This window comes from Cornus florida, unplaced genomic scaffold (assembly GCF_030987335.1).
Source record: "Cornus florida cultivar Cherokee Brave unplaced genomic scaffold, ASM3098733v1 CherokeeBrave_3.0.0_Hap2_Chr07, whole genome shotgun sequence".
Lineage (NCBI taxonomy): Eukaryota > Viridiplantae > Streptophyta > Magnoliopsida > Cornales > Cornaceae > Cornus > Cornus florida.
The window spans coordinates 33233081-33253054 of NW_026775577.1; the positions used below are offsets into that span (position 1 = coordinate 33233081).

General features: G+C 35.0%; 3 protein-coding genes across 4 annotated transcripts; all 3 read right to left on the bottom strand.

Annotated features, from left to right (window-relative positions):
* Positions 1-1234: 1234 nt before the first annotated feature.
* LOC132316547 (protein FAR-RED IMPAIRED RESPONSE 1-like) lies at positions 1235-2772 on the bottom strand. Its single transcript, XM_059815023.1, has 3 exons — positions 2290-2772; positions 2064-2182; positions 1235-1952 (listed from the first exon to the last, which is right to left on the bottom strand). The coding sequence occupies exons 1-3, from the start codon at positions 2770-2772 to the stop codon at positions 1235-1237; spliced, it is 1320 nt and encodes a 439-aa protein (XP_059671006.1).
* Positions 2773-4766: 1994 nt separating this feature from the next.
* On the bottom strand, positions 4767-5234 carry LOC132316549 (protein FAR1-RELATED SEQUENCE 5-like). Its single transcript, XM_059815024.1, has one exon. It carries the CDS (start codon positions 5232-5234, stop codon positions 4767-4769), a length of 468 nt encoding a protein of 155 aa, XP_059671007.1.
* A 2927-nt stretch (positions 5235-8161) lies between these two features.
* Positions 8162-13637, bottom strand: LOC132266970 (acyl-CoA-binding domain-containing protein 3-like). Of its 2 annotated transcripts, none has more exons than XM_059768007.1 (5): positions 12568-13637; positions 11121-11226; positions 10950-11026; positions 10755-10830; positions 8162-8616 (listed from the first exon to the last, which is right to left on the bottom strand). In XM_059768007.1, exons 1-5 carry the CDS (start codon positions 13458-13460, stop codon positions 8608-8610), a joined length of 1161 nt encoding a protein of 386 aa, XP_059623990.1. In that variant the 5' UTR covers positions 13461-13637; the 3' UTR covers positions 8162-8607. The 2 variants fall into 2 exon arrangements, with proteins under 2 accessions (XP_059623990.1, XP_059623989.1); XM_059768006.1 differs by having other exon boundaries at positions 10745-10830.
* Positions 13638-19974: the final 6337 nt, after the last annotated feature.

Below are 19974 nucleotides of genomic sequence, written 5' to 3' on the forward strand. Positions count from 1 at the left end.
TTGGTATTGGAATTGCATGAATCAGCAACAAAGGTTTGCAACATTATATATTTTTCAGGATATATTATAAACATTCAATTAAAGAATTATGCAACTTTGTATATTGCAATTTATATGTTGGTTCCACCTTAACAGCAAACTTGCCTGGTTATTTAATGGAGTAGTTAGTTCAGTAGGCGGTTGCGAAAACCTTCTGTAATGCATTACACGTTGTGGTGGCGTCACATAACTTTCTTCACTGAGAAATTCAACTGGAATTTCACAGCCCTAAATGTTGTAAAGCATTTGACCATATATTAACTTCTAACCATAATGAACATGTTAAGCAGCATGGGAAGCTGCGACAGAGAAAATTGAAAAGGTGGATTGGGCTGCCTTATGTTGGACTGGGGGTAAAGCTACATCGTCTATTCATTCAGTCTTAGTTATGCAAAGACCAGTTATTAGTCAGGAATTCTTCCAACAACAACCCTTTGCATTGGCAGCAAGGTGTTACCTAAGTTATAAACAAGTTCAAACAGATTGCATGATAAGATTGCAAGAGTAGCTAAGGATCTAGATAAATGTAATTTATGGGAGGTTTTAGATGTGATGGGAGTTCATCTCCAAGACATTTTGTAACTTTCCATTGCTTAATAGTTTAGGTGTTTGAGAGGGAAACATTTCTAGGACTATATTTTGTTTTCATGAGGGTATGCCATCATTTCTCTCCATGTATTATTTGTTTATATTCAATACATACCTATCATTTAGGGGTGGGGGGGATAACATAAAACAAATGTTAAGCAACGTGCTGAAAATAGTTATGCAACAATACTCACATTCACTAACACGTAGTAGGGGATTGTTCCACTATGACTACTGCCACCTGCCTCTCCTGATTGAAGGGCTTCATTACAATTCTACAACACAATTATGAGAATTATTACGTATGCATAATTTAATACACAGAACTGGTATTCCTTATGAAACTACTTGGACAACAGTAAGGGGATAAAAGTACCTGAAGCTGAACTGTTTGTTTCATTGATTTCGTCTTATTGCGACTCTTTAGCTCCATGGTCGGTTTTAACCTCTTAAATTTTCCTTTCCGTGTATCTTTACACTTGAGACCATTGGGGATTTTGTCAGTATTTCTGTTCGTGCCGACATATTGGTTTTTGCCTTTACCACCAGTATAAATTCCATTCCTCTCAATAAACCTACGCCTACAACTTGATTGGGCAATTTTTTTCTACTCCATGGCTTTCACTAATAAATCATTGTATCCGTCCTTATCCTCCGATACAATGGACAAAATTTCAGTCAGAATACAACAAAGTACCCCGTGCCGTCTCCTAACCTCAATTTTTGGATCAGCTTCGGCAATCACTTCATCGAAAAGATTTTCCTCCAAGCTGCCATCTCTTGCAGTTTTACTCCACCTTTTAAATATATATCGACGAGGCAATGTATTGGCGAACATGGAGTCCTTTAGGATTTTCAAACTATGCCTACACATAATATCCTCCCTTTCAAATTTACAACAAGAACATAACAATTCATCTTCTGCTGTCCTCCTCACGTCGCGTTGCATTCGATCCTCACCAATGACTTTATAAACACAACCTCCGTTGCCATCGATGGGACTGCAACCAATGATCATCTGACTAGCAGCAGCTGCTAAAAACTCCTCCCGGAAAATATTAAATATAACCTTTGTGTATAGGTTTGCCGCCTTTATTAATATGTTACAGTTTATTTTCAGTTGAGGTAGATTGTGGAGCAACCCATACTCGGCTACATACTCTTTGTAACGCTTATCGGACAACAGCCTTTCAAAGTGTGTGAAGAAATCTAGAAGAATCACTTGCCTGGATAAGTACGCCTTCAAGCAACCGTTGAAGCTCTCACTCAGTTGTGTGCTGTGGATACCCGCGTACCAGGTATGTTTAATAAATGCCATGGCCCATCTATATTTCAAAGCAAAGAGATTTGTAAGCCATGTGTTACCAACAACACCATTTTCCGTTATCATTAAATTTCATTCCCTGGTAAATTCTTCCTTCTCCTCAATTTCAAACATTAATTTTGATAACACCTTCTTAAAGCCTTGCGCACGTCTAAACAACAACCCTAGATGCTTCTGTGCATTTTGCATTAGGTGGCAAACACACAGATAATGTTTTGTCCCTGGCATCACCTGCAAACACTATTTTCTGTAATATAACTATGTAAAAACATGTACCACGCCCAACTACACAATTAAAATTTGGAATTGCAAATAGTGGAGATCTGAATTAAAATCACCTGCGTCAATGCCTTTCCCATTGCATCATCTTGATCAGTGAAGATCGTCTTTAGCGCTTTACCGGACATTGCTTTCAAAAATGTTTCAAACAACCACATAAACGACTTTGCAGTCTCGTCATACATGAACGCTGCTCCAAACACAGCGGTCTCCCGGTGATGATTCAACCCCAAGAAACTTCCAAATGGATGGTTGCCATGTACAACTTTGTATGCTGTGTCAAAACGTACAACATCTCCAAAATTGCAATAATCAACTATCATTTTTGAATCAGCACAGAATATGTTAGTGATCATTTGATCACTATCCAATTGGAATGCATAAAAGAAAGATGGATCTTCACAAGACTGAGTCTCAAAATAATTCATTAGCCATGCTGCCTCTCCATATTCGAGCTCAGTTTGTCTTCGGGTCCTTATATGGTTTAGTAAATCCAACTTCATGTACCCGACTGATTGTTTTCCACCAGCTTGCCTTCCCATCAACTCATATGAATTGCGAGGGCTTATTCCTGAATCAGAAGCCAATTCCAAATCAATGGCCTGAATGATGAGCACTGAAAAGTGCGCATTTAAACCCGTTAAGCTTAAGCATTCTAGTACCTTTATCTATCTTACTTTGCCGCTTTAGACTTATTACGTGTTATTTATATTTTCAGGCACTAATCCCAAAATTGAGCTAACTCAGCCAAATAAGAGCTTAATTGAAGCAATCCTGAGATAAACCAAAGGAGGGAGCAAAGTGGAGAAAGAAAGGAGCAAAAAGGAATCAAGTTGTGCAACTGAAAAGTTCGATCGATCCAACTTAGAGTTCGATCGATCGAACATCTATGATCGATCACAGTACTTCTCGATAGATCCAACCTTGGCCTTTGTTGAAATTCCAAGTTCGATCGATCGAACATAACCTTCGATCGATCGAACCCTATTTTGTCCTATTCAAATGATTGATCTTATCCACAGCTGTACGCCTACCAACCACTTTTGTCTTTTTCCCCATAAATATCTTGAAAATATCATAGCCTTGTCATTATCCGGAGGAGTCAGACCACTTCGATCGATCCAAGATGCAGTTCGATCGATCGAACCCATTTTCGATCGATCCAAGTTAAGGTTAGATCGATCGAACTTCCTCCAGCGAGAAAAAGTTAAAGTCCAGCTCATTTATTCCGTTCTTCATCCAATCATTGGAGAATATGCCTTGCATAACCACAGCTCATCATGGGGTGTATTTGACCTACCTATATAAGGAATATGATACACTTTTTGAGGGAGAGTCTCTTGTCACACATTGAAAATCATCTTGGAGGCTATTCTTGGAGAGGAAGAAGGGAGGAAGCTAGAGCAACCTTTGGAGGAGATCTTCACCAACAAGGAGCAGCCATGGAGTTAGCCCTTGAGGGTTGGATCATCACTACCATGAGTGGCTAGACATCCTCTTGGGGCTAGAGTTAGCCCCAAGCATGCTTTCTATACTCTAATCTTGTGTATTATTGAGGGATTAGTGTTGTATGATACATCTTGATATTCATGTATATATAAATCTTGATTATTTCATGGTTTGTATGGTTTAATGCTTCCAATTGACTATTCTATTCTATCCATATGTCTATGTATGCTAGAGTAGGATATTCATGTGCTTATCTCTAGATTTAGTGTTTTTGATGCATGTCTATGTGTATTGATGCTATAGATCTAGAGATTATCAAGATGATATGCTTAATGAATGCTATTTTGGTTCATTTGATGATTTATGTCTATTCTTGATGGTTTGTGCCTCTCCCCTAGTCTAGATAGCTTTATTTTCATGCTAGTAGTGTAGATTTAGTGTAGTGGTAGTGTAATGTTAGATGGGAGGACAATCTACTCTTGATGTTTGATGTTCCATGCTTGTAAGTCCAAATGGCATATTCCTCTAATATTGTGTTGTATGTGGATTGTGAGCTTAATGAAGGATTAATGACTTGTTTTGATCTATTGTGCTATCCCCATGTTGTTTAGACAATATATGCTCTATTGTTTAAATATATTGTGCTCTTCACATGATGTTTAGACAATACTTGCTTGATTTGTCATCCTTGCCAATTGAATCAACCTAATGCACACACACCCTTATCATATTGCAACACATCCATTACCCTCAATTTATCGCTTGTTAGTAGTATAGAAAAGTATTGCTTGGTGGTGATCTCTACACCCCAAGATCTCTCTCTCTCTTGTTTACTTCATATTATTTTATTTAGTTGAATTCAATTTAGCTTAATCAACCAACCAATCAATTGTGTGATCACTCGACCTACTAACCCTAATTACCATAGTTTCACAATTCGATACACCATCAAATCCCTTGGGACGATCCCTACTCGCCCTATCTATATTTTATATAGAGAAAGGTAGTAGTGGCTTTCTATAAATGTAAAACTTGGCCACCTCCTAAATTCACAACTCTTCAAGCTTTGTTGGTTGTGGCGACTCCATCAAGGAAACCGACAACACTGAACACGGCTAATTCTACGCTGGGATTGCAGCATGTGCATGCATTCATCAATCATCAATGGATGGTTGTGGCTTTCAACAAATTTTGTAACTTCCAACTTATGCGTATACTTGGAAACTTGTATAAGCATTTGAGCAGGGCAACCAGTTCGTGTTTCGGCCCTGGGAGTCTTTGTATTACTGTCCCGAATGTCGTCACCCCTGAAACCCTCCTTGCAGCATGTTAACAATCTCAATGACAGTTTACCAGTCTTCTTGCTCTTATTAAAATACTCTTTGTGGATACTAAAACCGACTCGACCGGCATATGAATTACAGAAATCATATGCCTCTTTCTCAGTTTCAAACTTCATACCTATTCTTGGTTTCCATTCTACGACACCTGCCCTTGCAATAGGAGCGTTTTCTGTATATGTGGTGTCTTCGATGCTATTTAATACCTCTTCCATTCTAATAATTAAAATCAGAAACCTACAATATATAAAAAATACATTTGAACGAAGGGCTGTGTTGCAGGTATGGATTATTAATTGGAAATATTTTCTGACCTACTACCATTATTCAAGATAGTATAATGTATCAGGGCAGGGAACCAACTTTCTCAACTGCACATATTTTAATTTTGCTACAAATAACAAAATAAATGATTTATTTATCTTTTTCCAAGTCAAACATGCACTTCCAACCTTTTTGGACCTTCTATTTTCATAAAAATTACAACTGTGTTCAATTATTCATTTCACTTTTTCCAAATCAAATATGAACTTGCAAACTTCTTTGGGCTTATTTTGAGAAACACTACAACCATGTTAAGTTAGGGGTATAAGAAGAAACAACAATACGAATTGGAAAAACATTTCCATGTCATGCAACCAAGAGTAGTAGTGTGATGCAGCTAATCATGCAACCAAACAACATCCCAACTAATTTGAGAAATTCAAACAAAGACAAACCAACAACAAACAAATATTAAAGAGAGAATAGGAAAAAACTAAAACATTTGTAGAAAGTGCACATGTTATTAGCCAAAGATAACTTTACCAACAGCTTAAAACAAAAAAGATAATAAATTTTAACCCAAAACTAAATACATAAAAAATAATAAGAATAATACTAATAATAAAAATAACTAGAGAACATCATGAAAGCTACCACACAGATAGTAACAGAGTAAATTAAGTAAAATAAGAAAAGGAATCCAAAGATCATGATTAAAGAAAAACACTCCAGATAGCATTATTATTAATGAATAATCAGAAGAAAAAAAATAAAATAAAAATTTTATTTCTCTTATTTTAAAGAAAGATACATACCCAAAGACATAGACAAATGTATTGGAGTAGCAAGCATAATGCCCCCATCTCTCTCAACGATTAAAACCCATGACAGAAAAGATAGAGCCACATTGCCTTCTTTGCAACTTAAAGTCCCAGACAACCCATTCTCTCTGTCTCTGTCTCTCTCACACATACACACACACTGTGACACAGTGAGTTTGTAATTCAAAACCCACTGACCACTTCTTCCCAAAGATGAAGAAACAGGGAAAGATAGATATAAAGGGTCAAAAGGACGTGAACAAGCCAACTATTCAAATCCAATTCACTATTACAATAACAAGAACAGAACGTTGTGGTGAAAAGAATCTGCATTAATTCTCCTTCACTCTTTTATTGATATATATATCAGACTTTCTAAGATATTGAAATATACTAATTTAGTCAAGAGGTATTTTTTTTTTTACTTCATTGTTTATTTGTTTCTTTACTTTTCCCACTTGTCTAACTGACAATGATGAAATGTGGGAGCATTAGTTAGTGGGAAATGATGGGAAGGTCTTGGGCTTATTTTGAGAAACATTACAACCAAGTTAAGTTATTTATAATGAACAATCATAACTGTCAATGGGAACTAACATTTCATACAATGAAAAATTTATTCTAACATATTAAATTGGAAATGAAAAAGCTCCATTTCTTATTATAAAGAATATCCCAAATATATTGTAGTATTTATCACGAATAAAACACTGCATTACAGGAATACAATGGATATTTTATTCTAACATCTTAAATTAAAGTTTAAAACGTAACATAACTTCTAATACTGAATATCACAACTTTTACACAATTTAATCATATAATTTTCACAATTTCTCATCTAATTTTTCACAGTTTAATAACAGTTCAAGAATTGCCAAACACACGACACTGAAGGTTCCTCTTCCCCACGTTCAATCAAACCTTTCCAAACAAATTGTAATTTTTGAAAGAACAAAATTAAGGAAAGCTGGGACTTTTTTGGGAAGACAATTTATTTCATTCTATATTTAGGGAGAGAAGAAGAAAGCAGATTAAGAACATACCTTCGTTACTGTAGCTTCCTCTTCTCCAACACTGAAGGTTCCTCTATCCCATGTTCAATCAAACCTTTCCAAACAAATTGTAATTTTGGAAAGAACAAAATTAAGGAAAGCTGGGACTTTTTTGGAAAGACGAATTTATTTCATTCTATATTTAGGGAGAGAAAAAGAAAGCAGATTAGAAACATACCTTCGTCACTGTACCTTCCTCTTCTCGGACATTCAATGAAATGTTTGGAAAGAAATTGTAAATTTGGAAAGAAGAAAGAAAAATTGGGAGAGAAGAAGAAGAAACAAGATTAGAAATTTAGAAGGTCCGATTCGTAATTGTGCCTTCCTCTTCTCCGCCGATGTTCAATAAAACCTTTGGAAAGAAATTGTAAATTTGGAAAGAAGGAGGAAAAATTGGGAGAGAAGAAGAAGAAAGAAGATTAGAAGAGGCGCTAAATCTGTTTTGGATTTTCCAATTTGCCGCTTCAATATGAGTTTCAATAGAAAAAATTTCGTGTATGTATGTATGTATGTATAATTTTTTGTATGTGTATTGTTCGTATGTGTCTCTGTGTACTTTTTTTACCCAAAGTACTGTTTGGCCCTTTTTACCACTGCTACAATGAAAACCGGAGGGAACAGATTCTCCTGTTCCACAAAAGAGGATTCTGGTGCAAGTGTTATAGACCAAATGTGACATGCCAATCTCTTATTTCACAAGCCACGAGGGGGATGATGAATCCCAAGAGAAGGGAGATGTGATTGTGACGTTTCATATTATCGGTAAACGTGTTTGACATTAAATTTTAAATTAGACAATTTCATTGCATTTTAAGAACTAATGCAATCCCATAACGTCTCATATTATCGGTAAACGTGTTTGACATTAAATTTTAAATTAGACAATTCTATTGCATTTCAAGAACTAATGCAATCTCAATAAATAACAAACGGAAAGGATGCAAAGCAGACAATAATTGCACTGTGGACTCAGCTATGGCAATTGGACTTGTGGCCAAAAGATTACGAGCTCGACAATCACCCACTCAAAATAATTTTTACTCTTATCAGTGAACTATTGCAAGATGCAACAGACAAATCCTAATATCAGGCATTCATGATTTCAAACTACCACATAATTTCGTTGCATTCCAAGGACTATAAACAAAATCAAAAACCAGCCCAATCCTAATGAGTAAATACAATTACTAAACCGTGTAAAAACCAGGGCAATAAATCCGGTAAATATGCTTATATATACCATAGACATACGATTAGTTCTTTATTTACACACACCATCATATTGCAGACTTTGCTATATCCAGAACAGAAGCTTCTGAATCCTTGAAGCAATCTCCTAATAAGTTCCTAATCTGTGGTCATGGGGCGAAATGATGCAGTTTACAGCTGGGTGAGGTAGAATGATGCTGTGATGGTCATGAGGAGCAACCGGCATAGAAATGTTTTAATTATTTGTCCTGCGTGTTAAACCAAACCAAATTACATTAAATAACAGTCAATTTGATATTAAACCAACAAAAATAAGGCATCAGGAATGATGAAAAGAACAAATGGAAGGGGAAAAAGAGTAGAAATTAACAACTAGGCCTGATTCGACATTGTCAGCAATAGAAAATTACTTGGGGAGCAATTCTGTTGTGTAGAAGGTACCAGTGAGATAATTTGAAGTGTCAAATTGCATTAATATAGAAGTAGCATTGAAAAATATCACTTAAGAATCCCCCACCCGAACCATACACATAGTCACACACACACGCGCGCGAAAGGAAAAAAGAGGATAGCCTCAGGTCTGCTATCAACTTCTCTATTTCACAAGAAGAAGACCGTTGATAAGACACAAAACAAAAACATAATTTGAAACAGTTGAAAAATTGGAATCTGGAGATTAATATTACAGTTCAAGTGCGCGCGTGTGAGAGGGAGAGAGAGCAGCTTTATGGAGGTAATTCAGAATGTGGGTTTGTCAGTATGGTCCTAAAACTGCACAACCTATTTACAAGATGAATCCAAAAAAATTGGTCTGTTCGTTGGTTCTTCCAAACCATTGTCTTCCGAACAATTGTTCAAGACAATTTGGTTATGAGCAACTAAGCCCATGAGAAAGGCTTCATCAAGTTGTGTTTTACAAAGAATGGGAGAAAGACTATTTGCTTCTGACCATATTTTCTGAGCCCACCACTTTGGCACAACTTCCCATGCCTACTCACAAGTAGAGCTTAGATAATAGCCTACTCAGAGGAGTATAAATCTTAATTTAATTATTTATTGCCTCATATGGATCAGAGGCACAAATCATGTTAAAAATAGAGAAGATACAAAACCACAGATTAATATGAATGCACCAAGCCCAACATGGGACAGGCAGTGACTGCTACTAGAGGAGGGAGGAGTCATGGAAGCCTGACAGACAGCATTCATGGAGGCTGGAAAGAGAACTCACATCATGTGCTAAGAGCTAATTAATTATATATGCAAAGATATAATCCTAATCAAACAAGTGTGGTGCACTGATAAAAGTTTGGACCAACAAGCGTGAGGATGTGTTCGAGTATGAAATCAGCTACTGTACTTAAAAGTAAAACAAAAACGTTAGGTCCCAGAACCCATGAAGGCAGATTAATAATAAGTAATGTTTTTTATTTTTTATTTTTTTTTTCTTCGTCTATTAGTATTTTTCATCAAGTCATGGATAAATGGAATTAGAAGCACCACATTTTAATATATTTTACATGAGAGCAAGTCATTGAAACAATTTCAATAAAAAATCCCGAGTTCCCTCAATCAAATATATATTCACTATTATCACTACAAAGTGAATTCAATTTTATACAGACCTCACAGAGGAGCAAAAATCTATTATTATTTTCCTGCAGTTATCTGCTATCTTAAATCTTGACACAGTTTGGATGATGCTATTAGTGTCCCACAAGAAATTGGCATTGGTGCAAACTATTGTAAAAGTGACGAAATACAAAGAAGGAAAGAAAGAAAACAAAAAGTAAAGGAAATAAGAGAAAGAGACAGCCAGGCGACAGAACCACTGAGACGAGTCATGACCAAATAAAATGGATGGAAGACAAGATACAAAAACAATTGATAATAATTAAATACAACAAAGAAATCCATTTTTTTATGTCAATTTTACTACATTTTGCGTTTCAGAACTGAAAGACTGGTTTTGATGCAGATTTTCGCTAAAACTAGAATCTGAGTTTTAAGCCATAATGGTCACGGATGTATCAGACCTACCTGAAGCAATTTCATTGAAACTATAAAATGTTAAATTATCGGTAATATCGAGAGAGTCGTGGACAATAATCAATGAAGATGCTACCAGTCCACCTATTTAACCTATTGAGTGACTGATCTATCCATAAATTTGCTCGGTTGTTCCTACATTGTTTTCCTGATGGAACAGCAATAATCATTTTCAACAGCTTCTAGCACATGGATAACTAGCATTGCAAATCATGGTCATAATCTTTTCTTTCCGAATTGCAAAGATGTCAAACAGCATCCATGTCATATGGAAGACAGTAAGAAAGTAAATCTCATCAGAGAACATGAATGACTAAAGGACTATACACATCCATACCCTGCTTTTAGAGTTCGAACTCTCGACCATAATGACACCACATTCTTCAGCAAAAAGCTTCAAGTCATCTAACTTCCTGCAGGAATAAGTGAGAGAAAGAAACAATAATGAATAAAGAAGTGGACAGAGAAAAAGCAAACCTCAAAATCATCAACAATAGTCAAACCAAGAATGAGGAAAATTTTAAGTATCTACCTCTCTTTTTCAGTATCAGGTTGCTTCTGCAAACTGGTCCTAGAAGCTTTTACATCTGAAAAAACCTGTTCGCCTCCCTGTGGCAAGAGTTACTTGAGAAACATAATCACCATGTTTTCTATGGTAGTGAAGAAGTAAGGCGGCCTGCATATCTGAGACACAAATACTTACATAAGCATCATCTCCCAGCCACCCAGGAATCTTCCCCGAAAGAAGGGTAACATACTGCTCCATAGCCACCTCAGGGCTCATATTCCCTAGACGTTGCCAAGCATTCCTAGCACAACATAACCACAGACCTCATTAGTTATACAAAGTATCTCTCAGCAGTCAGCACTGTTATGGAAACTAACAGCCAAACTATATGTATCCCTTAACCTAATTTAGAATTAGACCTAATGTAGTGCATAGACAAAGTCTATTTTGGTCATACCATAAAGCTTAAGCTAACACCTTAAGATATTTGAGCAGCTAAAATGGGGGATGGGGGAGGGAGGGAGAGAACAAACAATATGTCCTGAATTCACCCACAAGTATTTGAAGACTGAAACTCCTCTAACAGTTGGCCTCCATTCAAAATAGAAATATAAGTTGACATATAACCAATAGAAACATTAGGAAGAAGAAGAATTTGAAAACTGGAAAAACAATGAACAGGATTGACTCTTACACCTCTGATGGTTACAGAATAGAACTGGGAAAACTGAATAAAAATGCTTTATAAAGCTTAAGAAAGAAACTACTTTTAAACATTCTCTTCCCCTCCACTCATTTACAAGAGGCAAATAGAGCAAAAGAACACAGGGAGGATAGAAACCATCTACAATTCAATTGGCATCGAAGATCACGGTGGTATAGAGACGGATCAATTAAGACTTCATAATTGATCATGGTGGTATAGAGAGTGCAAACTACTTGTCAGTTGTCACAAATGAAACAAATAAAATAAAACTAATTTTTCTGGTCTAATAGTGTATACAAACACAAACTACTTGTTAATTTAAAAATTCAAACTCATTTTCTTGCTAATGAATATTTAGTTATCTATAACTCTACAAATTCAACAGGTCTAGTTCATTCAATGCTCTGCCTGCAAGATAGGATCCATCTCTATCTTCAAACTAGTTAACTAGTGAGGCCAAAGATTATACGACCATGATGGACCTCATTAGTGATCAAATTTAATTTTTGAGCTTGCTCATCCAAATCCCAGGAGTCATTGAATCAGTGATGCATAATTCTACAAGTTTAATAGCTTATCAGAATTAAAATTCTATAAGTTTTAATCAAATCCAGCACCTTTACCCCTTCATGATTAGATTTGTAGTGGTTATTTAATATTATCTTCGCATGGACATTCTATTAATTCAACCATACAAAATTAATGCCCCCATGAACTCTCTGCATTCAATGTAAGAGTTGGTAAGCATAATTAGCAAATAAATTGATTGTTTGTGATTCTTCTTCTTCTAACTAAGACACACACTCGCACTATTGTCCCAATGGGGCTCAAACCCTCAACTCTCATGTGGGAGGAGGAGGAGACACCATTTGGCTATGCATTGGTGGATTATTTATAATTCTTAATACTAAAAAGATCTTAGGAGAAGCTTACTACCACTTTGCACGAGCAGAGACCTTCAATGCCATCGGCTGCAGCTCGTGGCAAGGCCCTTCAATGGCAATCTTATGAAGTCCATACAACTGCATCTTCGTATCATTCTCAAGATTAGAAATACAACCAGCATTAGTCTTGGAGCCAACAAATACCACAGCAGCACCAAAACACTTTTCCAAATCAGTTCTCTCTATCCCCTCCCAATCATCAAGCAACCCATCTTCTTCCTCAGCAGCCACATTGTCGCTTACTCCATTGCTCTCATTACCATCTCCGCCCACCGAAACCAAGACCTCATCGCTTTCGGCCACACCCACTACATCCTTCACCATCACTCCATCAATCTCAGTCCCTATTGTACCTTCACCTTCCAATACACCAACCTCCTCGCTTTTGGCCACACCCACTTCACCCTTGACTAATTCGATCCTGATTTCGCCAAACTCTGCTCTCTCAGGACTTTCTTCAACCAGGTTTTCTACAAACTCATCCTCCACAACAATCAATCCATGTTCCTTCAACCCTCCAGAATCAAACTCACTTTCTTTCTCTTTCTCCTCACAAACACTCTCTTCCACAGATTTCTCTTCCAATCCAACAACACCAACACGTTCATTATCAGCAATCTCACTATCGACACATATTACCGACGATGTGAACAGCAAAAACTCCTCCTCATCAAGTTTGATAACTCTTTCTTGATCACAAACCACCGATTTTTTGGCATGTTGGGGTTCATTCATGACCCTTTTCCCCATCAAATCTGCAGACACCGACACAGACTTTCCTTTAGCAACATCAGAACTAGTAACCACTATTGACACAAGCTTGGGAATAACAAAGACCAGAAGGTAAACACCAACAGTGAAGAGGATTTCTTGAAAAAACTCCATGTAGAGAGAAATGGAGATGGGGACGGGGATGGAGATAGAGAGAGAAAATGACCTTGTGGGTTAGAGAGAGAAAGAGTAGCAGGGAATGGGGAGAGGGATAAGAACAAGGATTTTTGCCGAGGCAGAGCAAGGTATATTCTGGTGTGAGTCTGCCTCTATATGGTTGAGTGTCGGTCCTACTTTTGCTGGCAAAGCGTTTTATAAAGCGAGGTGTCGGACTCTCGCATTAACATCTAGAGAGAGAAAGTTAGAGAGAGAAAGAGCGCGGCGGTTAAGCCAATTGGTTTCCGCTACCTAACCTAGTTTTGTTGTTTTTACACTCTCTTTTTATTTCCTTTCTATTCCTTTCTTTTGGATTGCGGTGTTTATTGATTAGTTTAACTTTGAAGAGACACAATTGAGCAACTAAATCATATTTTAGTTGATAATTTATTATTTCCAAAATAAGCTGTACTTTATTCATAATTTTAGTCTTGCACTCCACTTGTATTCATAATTTGATTACATACCCACATACAATATATTAGGCATTGTTGTTCTTTGCTTGAAGTTGGCTTAAAGATGTTTAGAACAAGACCAACATTGGTTTGAGTGGTATTTTCTCAAATTTTCGAAGAGTTGATTGAAGTTGAAGATTATTATTATTATTATTTTGAAAGTTAAGTTGAAGACTAAATTATAATTAAGATAGAATGTGAATGAGTATGTTTTACCTAATTAGAAAAGAGATACATATAGTGGAGTTTTTTTTGTTTTTTTGTTTTTTTTCAAAGTTTAAGTAAATGCAAATAAATTTAAAGAGAATAAATTTGAAGTAAAAAATAAATAAAAAATTTAAAAAATTGGGGGCTAGCTTGGCCAGGTCACCCGACCGCAGATCACAAGCTGGCTTCGCCCTGCATTCATGATTTTGTTATAGATTTAACATATAATCAATCATGTTAATCAAGAGCTTTATGACTTAGTAATATTTTCTCTACTTCTGAATAAGGATGGTGAGACTTCGAGTCTTCAAATGGGTGAAGTGGGTGTGTGAGTGGTGTCCGTATATATGTTTCTTGTCAATTAAAATAAAATAAAAAATTCATATTCATGGTCTTGTTATAGGGGTAACAGTACATAATAGATCTTGTTAAACAAGGTATTAATTAATTAATTAATTAATTTTTTTGTAGTTTTAAATTCATATTTTTACTACTAACCCTCCTAGTTAAGAGGTATTACAAAACCTTTTTCTATCTTTAGAAATTATTGCAATGACCTAAAGGCGAAATAATTGGCATTTTAAACATTTCATTTTACTAAAATAAGTTACTTTTAACGTTGAGCAATCTTAACGATTACCATACCAAAATTTCTAAGATAGTGAGTGTGAAACATTAAAAAAAGTACGCTATAATTTCACTTACTCACTGAATTACTTGTAATAATAACACAACATATACTATTATTTTTGTTTGAATAAGAGATGACGTTGCTTATAAACAGTTATAAATATTTTTAAATGTGACAAAATTCGGGAAAAAAGTGCATGTCATTTAATATTTGAGTGACTTCGCCCTTTCATTGAACTTTTATCCCCTTTCTTAGGTCACCATATTTAATAGCAATCATGATGAATTCACGCGATATGATGTGATATGATATATATACACACACTGAGAATATATATTAGTAATACACATGATATTAATATGAGTAAGAAGATGTGAGTGTGACACAACTCAAAATGTGATAATTTGAATATTAATTGGTCAAAAGTTATGAGGTCTGACCTCATAATTAATATGACATACTTGAATAATACGTATAAAAATAAAAACTGAAAAAAAAAAACTACCACCACCCACAGCCTCTCCACCACCTATCACCAGATTCACCACCACATGATCATCATATTGAAGGGTGGTAACGGGAGACTCAACTTTGCAAACTTCTTGGTGTTGTGAAGAACCAATTGGATCATCCATGAGGGACCTAGGCCACATTTTATATGATCAATTAAAGTGATTCGACTATACATTATAGGGTTAATTGCAAAGTGTTAAAAAGTTTTTATGCGGTATAAAACACCCCTCTACTTTTAATTTAGTGTTAATACTCCATTGTTTATATAAAAAGACTATAATATTCTCTTACCAATAAAATAAAATAATATTCAAAAAATAAAGTAAGGTAAAATTATCATTTTAGATAAGACACATGTTTTTCAACCCTAATTGGTTAGGTGGCCGAATAATAATATAAAAAACATTATACAAAAATTTATGTAATATTAAAAAAATAAAAAAATGGAGAAGACCCATTGTTAAACGGATGAAATCCAACTGATAAAACAAGTAGAATAAGAAGAGAAAGTGGGCAGATTAGGGTTTTAAAATTTATTTTATATCAATTTTGATCAAAAAGTGGTTAGAAGAGCTTATTTTCATTTTTTTTTTAATTTTATGAACTGAAATGCACATTTAAAAAAAAAAAAAAAAGACTATCTGCACACAAAATTTGTATTACATGGAGTTTTTTGCGGTTAACCCTACATTATATACCCATTTCTTTTCAAAATAATTTCTAAATTTTGATTGGTCAACCAACCACTTTTCTGGATAACTTTTTTGAAAGAGATTAATCAAGCAATTGGTTCTAGAAAACTGTTTCCTATTAGATTGCAAGGCTGTAAATCAAGCAAATGGAGCTTGTCTTTTTTTTTTTTTTTTTTGGCAAGTTAAGGGTGGCTGACTCAAACACGAATATATGAGATAGGCGCTTTACCAACCAAGATACAGAGTAATGTCCAAAGTAATGATTATTGCAAGGCTGTAAATCAAGCAAATGGAGCTTATTTATTTATTTTTTATTTTTTTTTATCTTAAAAACTTAGGAGTAGAAGACTCAAACATGAACATACTTGTTCGGAAGATAAACACTTTACTAACTAAAATACTGGGTAATGCGGGAAGTAATGGTTATATGAACTAAACTTGTTTCTAGGTTGAACGTTTTTTATACAAGCCTTTGAACTCGTATCACCAATTTTGTAAACAAGTTTGAATGAGTAACTAAGGCTATGTTTGGTACGGTGGGTTTAAAGGGGGAGGATAACATTAGTTATGAGGGAAAGAGAAAGGGAAGTGAAGGGTAATTTTAACCTCCTGTCGTGTTTGGTTGGTTAATGAAGGAAAAGAAAGGAAAGGATAATGATTATGTTTGGAAAAAGAAAAGAAATGAAAGTATTTTAGTAAATTTATTATTATTCCCTTTTATATTTTAAAAGAAAAATTTATAAATTTAAGTATATAATATTTGCCAAAAAAAAAAAAAAAAACGTATGTAATAAACATATAATATTTTTAGGGCAAATCATTTTAGGCTCCCTGCCTCCATCTTTATTCTCGTTCTCTCTCTCTCTGCAACTCTCTCTCTTTCTCTGCAACTGCACACTACAAAATCTATAAGAATCAGAAGTTCTAAACCCATATATTTCAGTTTATCTATCTGTCTGCAAGAATCAAAAGTTTAAAACCCATATCCGCATATTGTTTTAGATTGTTCCAAAAATCAAAACCCATATCTTTCAATTTCCATCACCTGCTGGTTCCAGTTCGGGTTTGCCGTGTCCATCGCCGGATGTTCCAGTTCGGGTTCGCCGTTCGCAAGTTTCAGCCGCTGGCCCGCTGTAAGCTTCCCCCCCCCCCCCCCCCCCCCCCCCCCGCCGGCGAACTGCTAACTTGTATGTATGGGTTTTGTTTTAATTTTTTTTCATCAAGGACTGTAATTCTTGTTTTGCAAACTAAATCCTTAATTTTGTGTGGGTAAATTTGGCGTCAGAAATTATAGTAGTAAATTTTGGCGCCTTTATTCTCGCGCTGAATACATGCCCGCCTTTGTTCCCGCGCTGAATACATGCCCTAATATCAACGGTAATCTTGAGGATAAAAGTGGCATAACAACTTTTTCATCAGCCATTACCTTCCCTTTCCTTCCATTTCCTCTCATTTTTGGAAGGATAAATAAATTACTGTACAAATCTATACTTAACCCTCCAAAGCCTTCCCTCTCCTTTTCTTTCATTCCATCCATTTTACTCAAACATAATTTTTTAATCACCTTTTATCACCTTCCCTATTCCTTCCTCTCATTTTCACTCTACCAAGCTGAGCCTAAACTAGTTTACCAATCGTTTTATTTGTTTTAGTCCTTTTTAAAAGTAAAGAAAAAAAAATTCATGTTGAACTGTGTGCATGTTGTAGGTTGGCTTTTCTTTGTCAAATCATTCTTCACCTTTCTCTTCGAAAACGAGCAGTAGTTACATTGACACGTAAGTTTGAAATTTAAAGAAACATAGGTGGCGTGCTCTGCTTTTTTTTCATTGTTGAGGTTGAAAGTTTCTAGGGCAGCAAGCCGGATTGACCCACATTAATAATTGTGTTATTTTTGTTAGTTAAAAACATTAATAAATGTGTTGATGAGGCTACCTATAATGTATTGTTATTTCACGGAGTGGGGTTAATCACTATTTATTATTTTATTATTTATTTTATATATTTTTTTATATATTTAATATTTTGAGTAAAGAAAATTAAAAATATATTTATTTTTTATTTGTTTGTATTTTTTTAAACGGCTATTTTTTCAACCATTTGAATTTTTTTATATTTTATATTTGAATGGAATAATTCTTTTAATAAATTTAAGTTAACATATTTCTCACAATTAAATAAACAAAAAAACACATTACATATTTTCTCACTATTACATAAATAAACTAAAAATACATTACATATTTTCTCACAATTACATAAATAAAATAAAAAAGACATTACATATTTTCTCACAATTAAATAAATAAAATAAAAAGACGTTGCATAATTTCTCACAAATATAAATAAATTACATATGACCACTCCCTTGATTTAGTTTATTTAAGATTTGATTTTGTTGTTGAATGATCCATGCCTTTGATGCTTCTATTGGAGCCTTCGATGGATCTTGACGTATTATATTTCTTTTAAACTCCATTTCGCCATCCCTTATCTCGTTTTTATTTCTAACTGTTTAGTCCGTTCTTTTTCCAAATTCGATTCTATCACCAGCTGCTTAGTCCATTGTCTCTATGTGGAAAGTTGAAGTCTCATTCGTTCTCTTTCCACACCTGTTTCACCAAACATGACACCTTGTACTATTACAGCTTCCAATTGTTTAAGAATACTTGTTTCAAGAGATGTCTTTTTCTTTTTACGAATCTTCCTTGCTTTTTGTCCCTCGAGGTGTGAGATATTTGAACATTTGGTATCGACTGGTGTATTGTCATTGCCAAGATTTATCGAAGCTGGAGTTGATACTATAGGTTTCGATGAACCTGGTGTTATTGGAGTCGATTCAGACCAATTTCCAGACTCATTAATGTCCAGATCAACACCTCTTTTCATTGGTTGTCCAGTTGGATTTTCTTTAGCATTTCAATGCATCTGCCATTTTTTCGAATCTCGAAAAACATTCCAACAATGCTCGTACTTAAATTTGTGTTTCTGTTAAGGTTTATATACATCTCTAGTAGTATTCATCTTTAAAAAAAAAAAAAAAAATTATTGAAATTAATAAGTTGGATTAAAATTAAGAATAAAAAAATATCGTATATATAAAGTAAAAACTTACCAAATCATTCTCGTTGTAGCCACTGATTAGATTGTCATGAACATTTTTGGAGTATCTTGAAAATTTGTTTATTTCATGTTGAAAGTGTGAAAAACGGTTCATCAGAGCATCGTGTGTTCTTTATTCCGTCATCATGTCTCCTAACTGCCTAACCCAATGAGCGTGAATTCGTTGCCACAATGTAGTCTTACTTTGATTTGTACCCGTCACTCGATGATGTTCACCAATCATAATCCATGCTTTGCACAATGCTATATCTTCTTCTTCTTCAGACCAATTCCCACCTTTTTTTCCTTAAGGGTGGTTGTGATTGAGAAGGTTGCTGAGATGAATTTTGGAATTGAGGTGTGCATGAGGGTTGTTGAGATGGATTTTGGAATTGAGATGTGTAAGGGGGGATAAAATGAATTTTGAAATTGAGATGCGTATTCCGGATAAAATTGGTTTTCGAATTAGGGTTGAGATGTGTAATTAAAATGGGTTGGATCTTAAGAGTGCCGCACAGAATTGAATTGAGATGGTATTTCGAAATTTCCATATTTGTTAATGTGAGGGTTGTTGAATGGAGGTCGCTGATCCATTGAGTGTTGAAGGATGAGAATTAAGTGAAATAAGTATAGTATTTATAGAGTTTGTTGTATACCCAACGACTATATTTTCAACGGCTATATTCCCAATAGCTATATAAACCACTAATTTACTCTTTTGTAATTATTCAAGTCCATTTTCTCTTCCTTTATTCCTCAAGTCAATTTTTCTCTTCTTTGATTCCTCTAGCACTTTTTCTCTTTTTTGAATTCTCAACTTCTTTATAAGAAAAAAAAAATGGCATCATCATCATAATCTTTTCAAATCTTCGAAT

Excerpts from the sequence above, each read along its gene's own strand:
- LOC132316547 (XM_059815023.1), bottom strand. The coding sequence starts at position 2,772 with ATGGGAAGGCAAGCTGGTGGAAAACAATCAGTCGGGTACATGAAGTTG. Across the intron at positions 2,183-2,289 it reads TGGGAAAGGCATTGACGCAG|GTGATGCCAGGGACAAAACA; the intron begins GTGATTTTAATT and ends TAGTGTTTGCAG. Across the intron at positions 1,953-2,063 it reads AAGGTGTTATCAAAATTAAT|ATGGGCCATGGCATTTATTA; the intron begins GTTTGAAATTGA and ends TTTGAAATATAG.
- LOC132316549 (XM_059815024.1), bottom strand. The coding sequence starts at position 5,234 with ATGGAAGAGGTATTAAATAGCATCGAAGACACCACATATACAGAAAAC.
- LOC132266970 (XM_059768006.1), bottom strand. The coding sequence starts at position 13,460 with ATGGAGTTTTTTCAAGAAATCCTCTTCACTGTTGGTGTTTACCTTCTG. Across the intron at positions 11,227-12,567 it reads GTCTCTGCTCGTGCAAAGTG|GAATGCTTGGCAACGTCTAG; the intron begins GTAGTAAGCTTC and ends ATGTTGTGCTAG. Across the intron at positions 11,027-11,120 it reads GGCTGGGAGATGATGCTTAT|GGAGGCGAACAGGTTTTTTC; the intron begins GTAAGTATTTGT and ends CTCTTGCCACAG.